Consider the following 17614-nt stretch of genomic DNA (forward strand, 5'->3'; position numbering starts at 1 on the left):
TTGCAGTTTGATTGTTACTGAGTCAAACTGCAAAAATCAAAGTCCATGATCTGCCTTCACATGTGCACCTGCAGATCAGGATATATGCTGTTTATTCTAGTGATTGCTCCTCAGAAACTGTACAATTCAAGATCTTCCAGTGCATTATGTGAAGGCAGACCTGGGTCTGTGCAGTTTGCGGTCGGGCTCTTCTTACAATCAAGTATATACGGTACTTTCAGTGATGCATCTCAGTACCTGGATCCACTGCATCAATAAATATTCACCAACACATCTGATTCTGCAGTTTGTTGTCCGTCTTGATCCTGAAAGTGATTTACCATATATACTTAGATATAAGCCAGTCAAACTGCTAACAACAAAGATCCTGATCTGCTGTAGCATAATATGCCTGCACATCAGGTCATTGTCAAACAAACTGCACAAACCCAAATCATGCTGGTGCATTATGCACAGCAGATCTGGGTCTGTGCAGTTTGCAGTAGGACTTGACTTATCAGTGAGTACATACAGTACTATAGGATGAGCTGTATGAACTTCTATGGTCTGACATGCTTTGGAGCAAAGTAACCAGTTTGGATGGGCAGACAGACCTACCTGCCACTTATGGCAGACACTGATTATACAAGTGGTCATGTCTTACCTTCTGGCTTGGGGATACTATATCCTGGAGAAGAAAAAAAAAACCACCCAGTCCCTGTTCTGTCAGGGAAACTGAATGATAAGATGATCTGATAATGATTTGAAGTAGACACAGCTCTTGGTGTCCATTTATCTACCATGGGATCTTCACTGAATATTAGCAGAATTTCCTGGGAATCGGTGTGTAATTCATTAGGTTAATGTAATAAAAGGTAGATAAAATCTGTGAGAAATCAACAAAAGAATCTACAAAAGAATTTCAGATATACAAATTAAAGCAAATTAGTGCAACATCACTAATCAAATTAATCTCCCACAAAAACTATAAATAGATAGCAATATGTTCTTTTGGAATTGTCTCATACCACTTACCATCTATACTCAAGTATAAATCAAAAGTCAAACTGCAAACAACAAAGATCCTGATCTGCCATAGCATAATGCACCTGCAGACCAGGGTCTGTGCTGCTCATTCTACTGATTACTCCTAACAAACTGCACAGACCCAGATCTTCAATCACATAATGTGCTGGCAGATCTGGGTCTGTACTGCTTCAATTGGACTCCTCTTGAAAGCATGTATATATGGTAATAAGAGATCACTGTTGCATGCTGTACAAAATAAAGTAACTCAGTATAATCCAAATAAAGAAACAGGGCATATTATACTTTTATTAACAAGCCAATGTAGGTCCAAATAATTCTAATCCAATAGTAAATCATTATTTCATGATTTTGTTTGCCACAGAACCCAATCAAAGGTAAGCTTTCATCCTGTGAGATACGGCTGGCACCATGAAAGACCCAGATGTTGAATCTGGATTAATGTGTTAAATTGAGCATCTAGTTCTCTCAATTGGTCCATTCTTGTTCTTAAAGTGCTCTATTTAGCAGCAACATGAAAGAATATTGCCTCCTTTTTTATATTCAAAACTGCGCAACTTCCAAATACACCTAACTAAACCAGTCAAAATCTTTTACGGACACAGAAGATTATCTGCTGTCACCTAAGGGCACACAAGAATATTAGTTGTCCCTTTTGGGGCACAGAATATTGTCTGCAGTCATCAATAATTCCAAAAAGCCACAGTGGCTTGGTACTGGAGCACCAGATTTGTAATCCAAGGGTAACAAGTTAGAAGCCCACCCAGAACAGCTTGGGTTGGCCATCTTGATGTGTCTTTGGAAAAACAATTGGCTATGATCATTCCTCTGAAATAATATTGCCTGCCAACCAACCAACCAACCAGACACCTACAATCCCTACCAATCAGGAAATAAAAAACAAAACTAATTCCATACATGTTATTGTCTATCATCACTCGTAAATGGTTATAGTCACATAACACACCAGCAGATTTGGGTTTATGAAGTTTATGAGGATTAATCAGTAAATTAGACAACACAGATCCTCATCTAATGGCATTTTATGCAACAGCAGATCAGAGTCTATGTTGTTTTAAGTAAAACTTGATTTATAATTTAGTACACAGGGTAATGTACTGATCATTATTTTAACCATCTTTGTTGGCGCTTTTCTCTCTCATGGCAAATAGTATGAAAACAAGTTCCTATCTACTTGCAATGTAAACTGAAATAGCAATTGCTTGAAGTTTTTTTCCAAAAAATCTCCAAGCCCTCCCTTTCCTAAAAGTTGCATGGTTAGTCCCTAATTAAACTGAAGGGGAAGTACATTTCCCCCAAGTTGTACATACACATTTTATCTGGAATTGTTACTTGGCTGATCACAGTTCTGATTATGGAGAATTATTTGAGGCTTTTTTTTATTAAGGCATAAAAGATCAATTTTATTTATTCATTGAAAAACATACATACAAAATGAAGGCAAAATTATTTTATAAAAAAAAAACAAAGCTCTTTTTTACTGTAGAAATTCCTACATGATAGGAGTTTACAAAATATGTGTATAATCTCTCCTCTTTCTTTAAAAGAAATATGTTAAAATATTTTCCAACGGATGAACCTTGCCTATATGAAGTGATGCATTTGTAAGGTAATGGACATGACATGTAATTGGACCATATGTACATTACAAAGGAAAGAAAGATGTTGCACTTTAGGTTTATTGCAAATGCATCCCCCTTACTAATTGGCTAACCACAGTTAACAATCTATGCAAAGTAAAGTAAAACTGTATGACATGTAAAAGTATCCAGCTGAAGGAGTTGAATGAAGCATTAGCCAGCATAAAAGTGTCACTTTCTCTGGCAATACAATACCGTATCTATCCACTAAATAAAACCCATACTGCAAATCAGTCTCAAACATATCTCAAAATGTAAAACTTCAAAACTACAAAAAAGAAATAACTTTGCTAACCATATTGTATATAGTGTGTTAGACAAATATAAATCACTCTGACCTACTGGTATAATATCAAGGACAAATTTACGTCTGCAATGACTTCAAAATCTAACAAACTCTACAACGTGGTTGAATATGGTATTTTCAGTTACTTTTATTGTAATTTACCTGATGCATATTCTTATCAGCTGATCCCTAAGTTCAACAAGACTCTGTTAATTAGTCTAATTATACAGCTAAACTCAAGTACTCATTAAACGTCTGGTCCTCAAAAATTTCAAATACCATAAATACTCCTATCGGAAAATCATGTTTATAGATCTGCCACAGCAAAATGTAGAAGGAAATTGAATTATATACCCAATGCAAGCAGTCAAACCCATGAACACATTACCAAATACATGACAAAATCTTTTAGAAACTTGGACACCTTATTTTGCACTTATAAGATACTAAGATGAGTCCTACTGCAAACAACACAGACCAAGATCTGCCATCATATAATGCACTGGCACATCTGGTTCTGTGTAGTTTGTAAGGAGCAATCAGTAGAACAATCAACAAAGACCTTGATCAGGATCTTTGTTGCTTGCAGTCTGACGACTTATAAGTATATGTGGTAATGTTGTTTTTGTTCATTTTTGTAAACTAAATAAATTTTGTCCCTAAAGTTTTCACAAACAAGAATAGTTTTTGATGCTCCACAACATGGTGTAGGAAAACTGTTTTTCACCAAAATAAGAATAAACATTTTTGTTGTGATATGCATCTTAGTCAAATGGGGGTATTCTCGGTTGAGGAATTTCAAGATTCACAATAATTTCAAGCAAATTGTTCAAAAATCATGAACATCATATTTTCAAGCCCTACCTTTATCATTGTTAAATTCCTCACAAATTAAGAAAATTTCCACCTTTTTTAAAACTATGGGAGAATCCCTCCTCGAACAAAATTATATTTTCAACATATGAATAGACCAACAATAGACTGAAGTGTTAATGTAACATCTACTGGAAAAAGAGTTTGTTTTACTAACAAAACATGGGGCCTAAATTAAAAGTAACTATGGCCTAAAAATGTGTTTCCAGTTTCAGCCGCTTAGTTGGGATTACATTTCTAAAACTCACCCCCCACCCACCCGCGTTTATAGCATGACCTAGTTTTATTCATCTAACAAAAGACCGTATTGGTATCACACAGCAACACACAACATAATACATAATTTAAACTTGTCTGCTATTACTGGCAGTAAAATATGAAGCATATCACAATTTACAAACAGCATGCGTATGTACCCATTACTCAATCACGCTCTCAAGTCCATGTCCAGCAGGTGCTTAAAATACTAGAATTAATCATAAGAAGCGTACGAGTCCAAATACAAATCCAGATCAAGGTCACATAATGTACCTGCATATCTTGGTCTATTCAGTTTGTTAGGAGTATCAAGTGGAACAAATAACAGACCCTGATCTGTCAGTGTGACAGCTGAGCAAATTTGTTTTTATTGCTGCTGAACTCAACTTCTAAGCTAGTACATACAGCATGTATAGCTTTCCAGTTTTTAGAAAACTATTTCAACCAAATTAAAACTATACTACAAACTGGCAATATCCCCAGTTATTCTGGATTTCAGTTAGAAGCACGACTTGGTGCATCCAATGGCCAATGCAACAGAAATTCCAGTACAAATGCACTATCTTTACAAATTATTGTGTGAAATTTTCTGCAAGATATGGTTGTGACTGGTATTAGGTTATCATCTGCACAAATTCGTCACTGATAAGAGAGGTTAACTAGTGAAATTATAACTATTAATAAGTTTTACCCATAATGCCTTGCAGAATTACTAACAATATCTTGCAAAAATGACAATGAATTTCTGCATTTTTCACAACTCATACTTCTGACTCAGTATGCATATAAGGAAAGGGAGACAACTTTTTGCCTCATTTACAAGTATACATAAAGTACAAAACACACCCAGCTCATAAACATATAATTTTTCTTCTCCATGATGAACACCTACAAGTTAACAAGTTTGGAAAAATTCCTTTTAAACAAATTATTGTCTTACGATAGAGGCTGGTGAAGAAATATTTCAGTGAAAGTTACCAAGTTGTATTTTCTTATACTGTATTACCGAAATAATCTGCAAGTGAAGAATAAATTTGAAATATTAATTACATACAAATTGTGCAGATAAGCAGCGTATCTGCAAATTTCACTCAATTAAAACATTTTTCTTCCAGTATATGTTCCAACTATGCAAACAGATTTCTTTCACTCCAAAGATCAAGGGCTCTGTGTTTATATTTGTGTTAACACAGCTGATTTAAATGTCCAGTCTGATTTTATTGTATGCTGCCACATATATTTTGATAAAATAAACTTAAAAAAGTACATGTTTAGTATGTAAACAGGTATAGTAAAACAGTCTGACTTTGTTGCAACTGACCGGGTGCTTGTTTGTTCATTTTATGCATAAAATCAAGCATTCAGATAATATCAGATAGACATGAAAAATGGAGAGAAAATGAAAGATGAAAATCTATGAAGCTTAAAAGTCTAATAAGAAATGCATTCAAGCCAAATGACAGTAAGAAATGTGATTGTGGAGACAATCATCTCAATGCTTCAAAGTAATTGATGCAAATGATAAGAGAAAAAACTTAGACGCATGCATTGTACCAAATACAAAGTTGAAAATGTTTAGTCTTTTGTGGGTAAAGCAAATGTACAGAGGTCTTTTGTGGGTACACCAAATGTATAAAGGTGTTCAGTAGAGCAAGCCTCTCCAAGGACAATACGAGTGTGGAGAAATTGATTTTGCTTGAATACATAAACAAACATCATGAGGTATTTTTCAATATTATTGATTATCATTTGAAATATCAAAATACCCAATTAGTTTCTATTTTAATTTTGAGAGTGAAATACACAACAGATCCAAACGTTATCTGGGGCATGCAATGAATTTATTTTTTCTACTCCAGACTGACAGGGTTTTTGGTTCTTTAAATCAATGGTCAACACCCTTTAGGTTGCCACTGGCTACAGTTTTGCTCAATGCATGAACCACGGTAACTCAATCAGTAGAACTTCAGTCTCGTAAGCCATGGGTCTGATACCCACCAAGACTAACCGAGGTCAGTTGCCTCTGTGGCTTGGGGAATGATACTTTCCTCCCATTTCCGCAGTGATACTGACAACAAATCATTAAATTTTGTAATGAATTGAACCAAAACCAAACACAGCCCTATGTACTCCCTTTGAAGTCATTAGAACTGACTGGTTGTTATGCCGAGAGGGTGGATGTTTGAATCCTACCAGTGGACAAGCCCAAAAAGTGGATACTTTCACGTGTCCTTGGGCAAGGCATTTTACTCCAGTTACCTTGGCAGTAAATAACCTATTTGTGCTGCTGTGTTGTAAAACATCAAACCAAAACCAAGACTACCGTCAGTGTCTTCACAAGCTGTAAATTTCTTTATGTGGATCAAGTAGATAAATAAACAATGGCTGAATGAACATCATCCCTTAATCATTATTACTGAATTGCCTGCCACGCAATAACTTTTTATAAGAAAAAGAGGCAGTTGTGCATGTCTAGCCAATCTGTTTTCTGCAACTGATGTTTCCATGTTTGGCATTATCCTCTTCTGATGTACACTTTCCATGTCTAAAGACATTCCCAGCATGACTATTTTCCAGAACTAGACTGAATTAACCCACAATGTTGATCACTCGAGCAAATATCTATTACTATGGTAAACGGGCTATGGTTTAAAGCAATCAAATCACATCAACTAAAATTGTCAATGAAGGCAACTTGAATTTACTACTTAATATTTTAATTATTACCAATGCATTACCTTAAAAAATATACATTAATACTGATCAATCAAAGCGGCAAAATGTACACGAATGTGCAGAAGTAACTGAAAGAGTTCAAGCATCTAGCGCTCTCTTTAGTGAGGGTTCATGCTTCCACTGGGATTTTTCTGCCAGTTTCAAAACAGGGCCTGTGGTCAACAGAAATGGGAATTTTAATGCTAAAAAAATATAAACATGAAATGCTGAATCTTTTTACCAAAGTTACAAACAACTGTCAAGGACAAATACAACAGCCTCATTGTTACCTTAACTATTTTGATCCCTTGCTGCAGCTTTTTTAGTCATTTTCTTGGCAACTTCGACAGTTTTTGGCTTTAAAACGGGTCCAGAAAAATTCCCATTTCAGTAAATCGGGTGATCATCAACCTTTTAAAATTTGTTCAGCAGTTTTATGAGCACCAGTCTGTCAAATTTTGGGGAATGAACATCTTGAATTCAATTTTCTAAAATCCCACAATGAATATTTCAACCTGGAGGTAATACTTCAAGAGTGGCATGGCTAAACATGTTTACAGAAAAAATTAAATAGAGTACAAATTGATTTCAAGTGGCGTACAACTGGTCTAGTAACTAACTCCATCAACCCTCTAAACTCAATAAAATTCACAAAAAACAATAAATTTGCTGAATTCTATTTGAATCCTCTTTTACAGAGTTCTTAGGCTATTTAGTACCCTGTATGAATGTCCACACCTAGAAAATAATGAACTGCTAAATGCCTACGTGTTTACATTTACCTAATTTGACACACTAGTGTCACTGGGGTACTGCTGTTATATAACTCTAATGGTACATCACTACACTAACGAATCCCTTCAAGTACCGTAAACCAAATAAATTTTTAGCTACTACAGAATTCTAAATAAAAAAATAAGTCTTTCCACTGCAAACACCCGTAGTACATTAATGACATGTACACTAAAAACACTCTTAACACATCAACGATGCATGCATGAAAACCCCTTCAAAACGTTAATGCCACCTACACTGAAAAAACCCTTGGTAAATTAATGACACCTACACTGCAAACACCATTAATACATTAATGACAACTGATACCTAGCAATGAAAATAAAAAGCATACAATTTAAATGTTTTATAAGTACATAACCCGTGTTATCTGTAGTAAAAATAATAACATACAGCTCTATAAATTGACGCAGGTCAAATTAAAGTGACCAGGTCACTCTATACATCTATATACTATTAATTATATACACACTCTTACATTATAAAACTGCCCCCAGGACTTGTAACCTGTCCAAAATGTACTCAGGGCTTGTTACAATTCCATCTGATCTGATGACTATTCAGCCAAGGATGTTTCAGTAATACATTGGTACCCATCAGTGAAAAATTAACAGAACAACTCTGTCATTGCAAGTTTTAATGGCACTTTTAACACATTACCGGCTATGTCAAAGAAATGACAGCTTACTGCCTTTCCCAAGAACATACCAAGATAGCCAACTCAGGTTAACCTTGGTGGGAATCAAACCTATAACCAATGAATTGCAAATCTAATGCTCCAACAACTGAGCCAATGTGACAGCTTTTATATATATATATATATATATATATATATATATATATATATATATATATATATATATATATATATATATAAAGTAAGCTTAGAGATTGCTCATTACGTTTTGGCAGTTTTCTAACTGTAACCATATTAATCATTATGCTTAAATTATTAATTAATTAATTAATAATCATGTAAAACTTATACAGAAGGAAAGAAAGATGACGTTTTCTTATTTTCAAAAAAAATGCTTAAATCTAAATATTTTAAATGCAAATTCTACAAAAGGACCAGTTTTAAAACTATTCACAGTGCAGAAAATGACTATCAACTGTTATAAATTCTATGTTATATCATTGTTAGTTTTTTTTACTTCAAATATACCCAGCATTTTGATGTTAATGTTTCATTTATAACTTCAAAATATACTGCACTTTTCAGGAATAAATAAAGATCATGCAGAAACTGCTTGTGTATAACAATGGGAGTGTAACAATATGTCCAGCAACAAAGTACCAAAGACCAAGCAACAACCTTAAAAAAATTTGAACAACTAAAAAGGGGACACATCATCAACATTAAAAATAAATTCATAAGAAAAATATGCCTGTACATTTATATCCAGTTCACAATTTTGTTTAAAACCATTATTAACTGAACATGACATTATTTTATTTACATCCATAATTATAATCTGTTGTATTAACTTCATTGTAAATAATCTCCTTTATGAAACTGAAAATCAAACACTGATGTTCCAGTTGAATGTGTATTGATAAAAATGTGTTCTTTTTACTTCACGCTGTTGATTTGCTTTCGACACTGAAATACAGAAAATGAGCGGGAAAAAATGCAAGTTGTGTTTCTTATTGCTGACCCAAAGCACATTTTTCCACCATGGTTTAAAAACAAAAACCACAGACACAAAAAAATGTTTCATAAACCTGCCTACCCAAATTTTAAAACAAGTGCAACAGGAAACACACATTTTTTGTGTGTGGCCTGAATGTTTAATTAAAACGAAAGTTCTATACTGCCCACAATTTATTACATTGGAATTTTTAAACGGATGTTACCAAATGAAATGGTATTATCTCTTTATTCATTACATTACTCTCATGTGAGATGAAATAGTTCATGGTATTAGAGAGACAAAGCATCTCATATGACATCCAAATGCAGAAATCAAATGTTCTCTCCTCTCTGATAGCAGATGAATTGCTTGCCCTCAGACTGTATTGATTTGGGTTCTTTTATTTCTCAAAGCTTGACTTCTGTCCTTGGAAGTAGTGTAGAATGCTAAATCTATTGTAAAAGCTGCTGCAGTATATTTCAATGTTGAGCACTTGTATCACAAATAAATCCAATACTGCTTTGAAACAAAAAAAAAAAAAACACGCCCAACACCACCACAAGGAGATGAAATTTTTTTTCTTCATGTTGACGATTTGTCACTAAAGATTTCTCAGGCCTGGTGCTAAGTGAGACAACTAACCTAAGTAACTGAACCATGTGGTCAAGATAGTTTTTTTTATCATGTAATTGGTTGTCACAAAGTATTACATCACCAAGAAACAAAACAAGCAAAAGAAGCAGAGAAGAAAACAACACATGAAGCACCCAAAAAAGTATTAATTTCCTGAAGCAAGGTCATGCTTGGATGACAATAAATTCTTTAACATGTTTTTGAAACTGCAGCAAACGTGATATCTCCAGTCATCGGTCATGCTAGTGTCTCCTTATTTTTATACAGCAACTGAGTAGGCAGAATAATTTGATATACTGTTTTTGAGCACATACTGATGGGAGGGAGATAACTTCTACACAAAAAATAAAGAAGACAAAGTCTACCATACCATATGTACTTGTTAATGAGTTCAACTGTAAACAGCACAGACCCAGATCTGATGTCACATAATGCCTGACAGATCTGGGTCTCTGCAGTTTGTTAGGAGTAATCAGTAAAATAAACAACATAAACCCTGATCTGAAGGCACATTATGTGATAGCTGATCCAGTCTTTATTGTTTGCAGTTTGACTCAATTTATAAGCAAGTATATACATCCATTTTCTTTTAAGAATACCAAAACTAGAGAGGCAACATAAACATAACAAGTTTGTGTAACAAATTATTTTTAAATAATACTAAAAATCAATCTGCATCTATGTATATGTCTGTATGCTCCTGTACACATTTACTAACTCAGTTTCTAGATCTAATTGTGTGTTTGTATGTTAATGCACACATTTATTAATTCTGTCTCTAGATCTGTTTGTATGTTTGTATGCTCCTGTACACATTTACTAACTGTTTTAAGATCTGTATGTCTGTATGCTCTTGTACACATTTACTAATTCTGTTTCTAAAACTGTTTCTATGTCTGTATGCTCCTGTACACATTTGCTAATTCTGTTTCTATATCTGTATGTCTGTATGCTCCTGTACACATTTGCTAATTCTGTTTCTAGATCTGTTTGTATGTCTGTATGCTCCTGTCCACATTTACAAACTCTGTTTCTAGATCTAATTGTGTGTTTGTATGTTCATGCACACATTTATTAATTGTCTCTAGATCTGTATGTTTGTATGCTCCTGTACACATTTACTAAGTCTGTTTCTAGATCTGTTTGTATGTCTGCAAGCTCCTGTACACATTTACTGTTTTTAGATCTGTTTGTATGTCTGTATGCTTCTGTACACATTTACTAATTATGTCTCTAGATCTTTTTATATGATTGTATGCTCCTGTACACATTTACTAATTATGTCTCTAGATCTGTTTGTGTCTGTATACTCCTGTACACATTTACTAATTCTGTTTCTAGATCTGTTTGTATGTCTCTATGCTCCTGTACACATTTACTAATTATGTCTCTAGATCTGTTTGTGTCTGTATGCTCCTGTACACATTTACTAATTCTGTTTCTAGATCTGTTTGTATGTCTGTATGCTCCTGTACACATTTACTAATTGTTTCTAGAGCTGTTTGTATGTTTGTATGCTCCTGTACACATTTACTAATTCTGTTTCTAGATCTGTTTGTATGTCTGTATGCTCCTGTACACATTTACTGTTTTTAAATATGTATGTCTGTATGCTCCTGTACACATTTACTAATTGTTTCTAGAGCTGTTTGTATGTTTGTATGCTCCAGTACACATTTACTAATTCTGTTTCTAGATCTGGTTGTATGTCTGTATGCTCCTGAACACATTTACTGTTTTTAAATCTGTTTGTATGTCTGTAGGCTCCTGTACACATTTACTAATTCTGTTTCTAGACCTGTTTGTATGTTTGTATGTTCATGTACACATTTACTAATTGTTTTTAGATCTGTTTGTATGTCTGTATGTTCCAATACACATTTACTAATTCTGTCTCTAGATATGTTTGTATGTTTGTGTGTGTGTGTCCTGTATACAATTCCAATGTAATGAACCAACTGTCAGACTATCCAAAGTACCTTCTGTTTTTGTTTTTTTTTGTGTAAAATTCGAGGAATATTTGACTCTAAAACTAGCCATTAAACCAAGAATGACAAGGAATTTTAAACTCCGTTATTTTTAACATTTTGTTTTTAAATTTTGTTTAACTTGTGATCTTCGTGGATGTATTTAACCCTTTTCTTTGACATTAAATATGTTTATTTCAAGCTCATGAACTTTAAAGAATTTCTATTATGTACATATAAATTGTAATACAAACTGCTGCATTTGATTTCTGGGTCAAGTATTTTCCTGATTTATCTAATATATGCCCTCAAATCTATGCAGGGCTTAAGTACATGGAATTTTGATGCAATTTTGCAGGATATTAACGACCATTTAAAATCTGAAGGAAAAAATGTATTATAAGAAAGTTTAAGACGGTATTCTTTGTAAATCAGGCAGTGCTTCCACGTCATCGATTGAAAATTGAGCAACAAACATATTTTATGACTACAAATAAGTTCCTATAAAGTATTTTTGATTTTCACTATAGTGTACAAAACCTAGATGCATTCACAGGGTACCGGATGTACTCTTTAAATAAAGAGAAATATTACTTTAAATAATTATTGTGATTCTGATATGCTAATATTTCTGCAACTAAACATATGAATTAACCTTTGTTTCAGCTCTTTTGTAAATGATAGCCATGATATTAACAACGTTTCAAGTAAAAGAAAGAGCACGGTGGAAATGGTGCATTCCGTTTTGCTTACGCGATACGCACAACGGTTTTATGTGACGAAACTCAGCTGATCATTGAGCGATCGAGTCTGACCAATGCATTTCACCCATGTCCATTTGCAAAGGCAGACTGGTTAAGCGTCATTTCATCGAGTAAATGTCGTGTTATCACTCAAATAGCCATCACGAACAAACGCTAAAGAAACTTGGAGACCAGACGTCTTTTTATCACTTATTCCCGAAACTACTCCAATGTCCGTTAGCCATTCAATCGATAATGAACGTTCCTCACAGTGTGGTAATGTGTTTCGGCTAAACGTTTGCAGGAATACTTGTTTGTGATTTACTGGGCATGAGAAAGATACAGTGTATCTGTTTGGTAGACTACATCGTCATTAATATACGTGTTGGAAAGATTTATTTTAATAAAAACAAGTTTTTCATCGGATTCAGAGAAACAGAGAGCGAAAGAGGGTGAGCGAGAGAGGTTCGTTGTATGTACATTATCAATATCAAACAAGAACTAATTCAGATAATGAACGGTCTATAAATGAAATGGATCCTACTCTGGAATCAAAGTCACACACGTTTATTCTTATAGACTACTGTCTAATCCTCTTTTCAAGTTATGCAACGTAAGAGCCAAACTCGTCGAGTTGACAAAATAACTGCAATCGAAAATTTCTCCACTGTTAGGATCAAGTAAAATTTATCACTGAACCAGGTGTTCAACTTTGTCAGGTAAAATTTGGGTCATAAACTTAAATGAATTTGAATGCCACTTCAAATGACAGTACCGATACGAGCAATATATATATATATATATATATATATATATATATATATATATATATATAAGAAATTTAAATTATATTATGCAGTTCCTCAAGAGGTTCAAAGAATTTACATTCGCTCTATAATTTTTACAATTAAATATAATTTATGTATACAAATGTTTAGCTCTCGTAAATCGCGTGATTTATATAAGCTTGACACGAAGAAAGTCGTTGTTTAAAACAAGTAGCACACCTTTTAATTGGTTACTCTTAACGGTGTGACAATAGCTCAAGGAGTGTCACATGATACTGAAAACACCATGCTGCATACTGTATTTCAAACTCCTTACTGGATATACGCAATGGATTGGACAAATAATAATAATAGCAACAATAACAATTTTATTGCCTTCCGCATCAATAAAAGACATCTGACAATGGAATATAAGTAAACATAAAAACAGATACGTAATATGTGTGTGTGTGTGTGTGTGTGTGTGTGTGTGTTTTAATTGTGCTATCAATTAAATTAGCTCTATGCATGATGAATGATACATTAATTTTCCAAAAATTATTACCATGGCATTAAGTTAAATGATGAGCATCATTTGAAACTTGGTTTGTATATCAACCCAAGACACAAAGGGGTGGGGATGGCTGTCACAGTTTACTATATATAACAAGATATGAACGATTAATGATGGGGACTGTGCTATTTCTCAATCTGAAGTAGTTCCAATTAATAGTTTAATTTCGAAATTCAAATATTTATGCAATATTCTCTCTAGTCCGAATTTCTTCTGACTCTTACCACCCCATTTTTGATGTTTGAACATTTTGTCCAAATATCATATATGGAGTGGTAAGGGTCAAAGGGGACTATATTATCTCCTAAAATGTGACTATTAGTTCAGTATATAAATGTTACGTCTGTCCACGCACCTGCCAAGTGTAACCTTGTTAAAGCCATATGCCGACTACATTTACCATCAATTATTGGTCATGTATTTAAAAATTACCTTTTTTAAATTCAAAACTTGTTTGTGGTTTGTAAACAAAAATAAATCTAGGGCTTACCTGACACAAAGCCTCGTCCGATCAGACTCAGAAGAATCACCATTAAGGTCCAGTATCCGTGGCCCCTTTTAAAGGGGGTTCCTGACTTCAGCAACCACATGGTGTCATGACACAGTAATCCCTTTTGGAATGAGGTACGTATTCCTTTCAGATTTTCACACAATTCATAAATATTAATCCAATTTATGGTAATGTGTTTGAAGAGCACTGCCTCAATAAAAACAAAAGACTAACGCCGCTTGATGACACACATACCATCGGTAAATGCTCTGTTATGGTATCTCAAGAACATCACCTATATTGTTTTACCGTTTTCAACTTTTTGCACTCACGTCAAGATAAATCCACGCAAAATTCAAACACAGTTAAAGATATCCTAATTTTCAGTGTAACATATATAACTCCGTGCTTAATCCTTCCACTGCAAAATTTCAGAAGTTACATTCGATACACAAATACCAGTGACTGCCCTCTTCTACCAGTGTACACAATATCCAATGCACTCTCCGGTAAGCCTGTGGGACTTAGATTACAGATCACTTTACGTTGTGTTGACTTTACGACGGAAGTTTCAAGTTATTCCATTCGCTTATATCCTCAATTGAATGTACCGCTAAATGGAGATCTCGAAACCGTTATTCTGTATGGAGGTGTGGTCATAATTCGTCCCGCTCGTCGAGATTGACAATGGAGGTTCATTCATCTCTGAAAGATAATTGGAGAATATTGAAAGAAGCCCCTCCTACCAGATTTCAGGTAGAAAAATCACGAGGCGGAATCAGACACATGAATCGGTATAGATCATAAAAGTAAAGAGATTTTCGGTTGAAATCAATCTTGATTCGGTCGACTGACGAAGCCTGAATGGCTAGTAAAAGGTTATATTAACATTTCAGTTGTAATCGTTTTACAAAACAAATGTATCGCCTTTATATGAGAGAAGAAGAGGGAGATATAAATATTCAATAAGTAATGGAACAAATTGCCTAAAAAGCCGGCTTTAAGTGAGAGGGTATGTAATGCAATTACAGTAAGTAATTTCTTATCGTTTTGTTCAAAACTTGCAAAGGAACACATGCCGCTCCCACTACAGAGCTCTCAATAAACCTTTATAAACTAATGTATCTTCAAAAATATTACCCAAATATCAATTCCAATTTTAAACTTTAATCAGTAAATCTCATTTAAATATAAATTTCCACCAGGTGGAAATTGGACAAAATTTTGTAGACAAAATCGACAAATAAAATCTTGCATGCACGGCCTTATTATTATAAGGAAAACTGCCTTGTACTGTTTTCATTCTAATATCTATCAAACTTACATTGCCACCTTACAAGTTAATTAAAAATCACATAGCAGTCTGTAATATATGAAAGTAACAATTTACCAGAAATATGTTCACAGAACACCGATGTCCTGTCGTCTCTTTTTGCAATATATGAATTTTCTAATTTAAAGGAAATACTGAACCATGGTGTGACGAATGGACGGACTGGCAAATATATATATATATATATATATATATATATATATATATATATATATATTGCATGTGCGTGTGTGTGATAGCTTCCGTTTCCAGAACTTACGCAATTTTGTCAGCCGTTTTGTAAAATCTTAACATTATCAAAATGCAGAAACATTAGGAACCTGCTGCTTGAAATTCTATCATTCGGATATATTCCTAACTTTCACTTGAGACTTTTCGAAAGATATTACTGCAGATTTTTGTGAGATGTTTTCACTCAACCTATGAACAACGACTGTAAGGAAACGATAATATCGTTGTCAAATATTACATGCTCGTTTAATCCTCCTTGTAACTTTCTTATGATAAGAGCCACTTTCGCCATATTGAGCAGTAATACCTTGAACAACAAAAAATATATGTGCGTAACTTGTTCTTTCTTCCTCTCTGGATAAAACACTGCTCTTTCTACCAACACTAATACAATAAATAATGTAGCTGACGAGATCATACACACACACACACACACACACACACACACACATACATACATACATACAATGCTTATCAACACCCTCTTCACATGGTGATAACTTTCTTCCATATAATCAAAACTCAAATTGTAGATGTACCAAACCAAACCTTTCATAAATGAATGAAAACTACTGCAGGCAATATGTCATGTACTTGTCCTTGAAGAACATTCACGGTGTCATTTCCGACTAAGTTTAGTATTGACATAAAATATTTTTTATGGTCGTTCTGATTGATCTTTCGAGGTCATATATATATATATATATATATATATATATATATATATATATATATATATATATATATAAAAGCGTAGATTCACAGGATACATGGATATATATATATATATATATATATATATATATATATATATATATATATATATCCTACCGGAAAGAAAAACTGATATTTTACTTGTATCGATCGTTTTGAATTACAAAGTACTAATTAGCATATTAAAACTATACGAATGTGCAGAAGAATTTTTATATATTTATAAATTAGCATATTTATTGACATTTTTACACCATCAGTTGAATCAGTTGAAAATCACTGTGTATACTACGCTTGAGCGTTTTAGCTGTATACCAGCTGCTTCGAAATCACTATGTATACTACGCTTGAGTGTTTTAGCTGTATACCAGCAGCTTGAAAATCACTGTGTATACTACGCTTGAGCTTTTTAGCTGTAGCAGAACATGCAGATTACTTTTATGCTAATTAGAACAAATATATCAGTATGACATATTTATAAGATTTACAACCAGTTTTACATTCTATCATTTATTTATTTATTTTTGCATTTGATGCTTGGATAATTGCATTTCCAGCATATTTTTTTTGCAGGCAGAAAATTTTGTACGCACGTGAAGATTGCTGACTTTTGTCGAGAAAACACTGTTGTTGTTGTTGTTGTTGTGGAGGTTTAACGCTATTTTTCATACATGGCGGCCAGTATTAATGGTGGAGGAAGAACCCGGGAAAACCCAGGAAAGAACCACCGACCCACGAGAAGCTACTGGCAAGCTTTTTCACGTACCCACATTGGCCGAATCCGAGACTCGAACCCACGCAGACAGAGGTGAAATGGCAGTGATCCGTAACGGAAAGCGCGTTTCTTACCTCCAGAAAATTAATTAATTAAACTTTATATTTCTCAGACTGCACTAAATACCTTATCTGGGCCA

The 17614-nt window shown here is 33.9% G+C and overlaps 1 protein-coding gene across 2 annotated transcripts in view; it reads right to left on the reverse strand.

Annotated features, from left to right (window-relative positions):
- LOC149802885 (netrin receptor UNC5C-like) overlaps nt 1-14988 on the reverse strand; it is a 265894-nt gene extending 250906 nt beyond the window's left edge. For both annotated transcript variants that reach the window (XM_089952355.1, XM_089952353.1), the window contains exon 1: nt 14423-14988. In XM_089952355.1, the coding sequence (XP_089808481.1) occupies nt 14423-14522 (100 nt within the window). In that variant the 5' untranslated portion in view covers nt 14523-14988. The remainder of the gene's footprint in view (nt 1-14422) is intronic.
- Between the last annotated feature and the right edge of the window lie 2626 nt (nt 14989-17614).

This window comes from Sinohyriopsis cumingii, chromosome 3 (genome assembly GCF_028554795.1).
Source record: "Sinohyriopsis cumingii isolate HCF-2022 chromosome 3, ASM2855479v2, whole genome shotgun sequence".
Lineage (NCBI taxonomy): Eukaryota > Metazoa > Mollusca > Bivalvia > Unionida > Unionidae > Sinohyriopsis > Sinohyriopsis cumingii.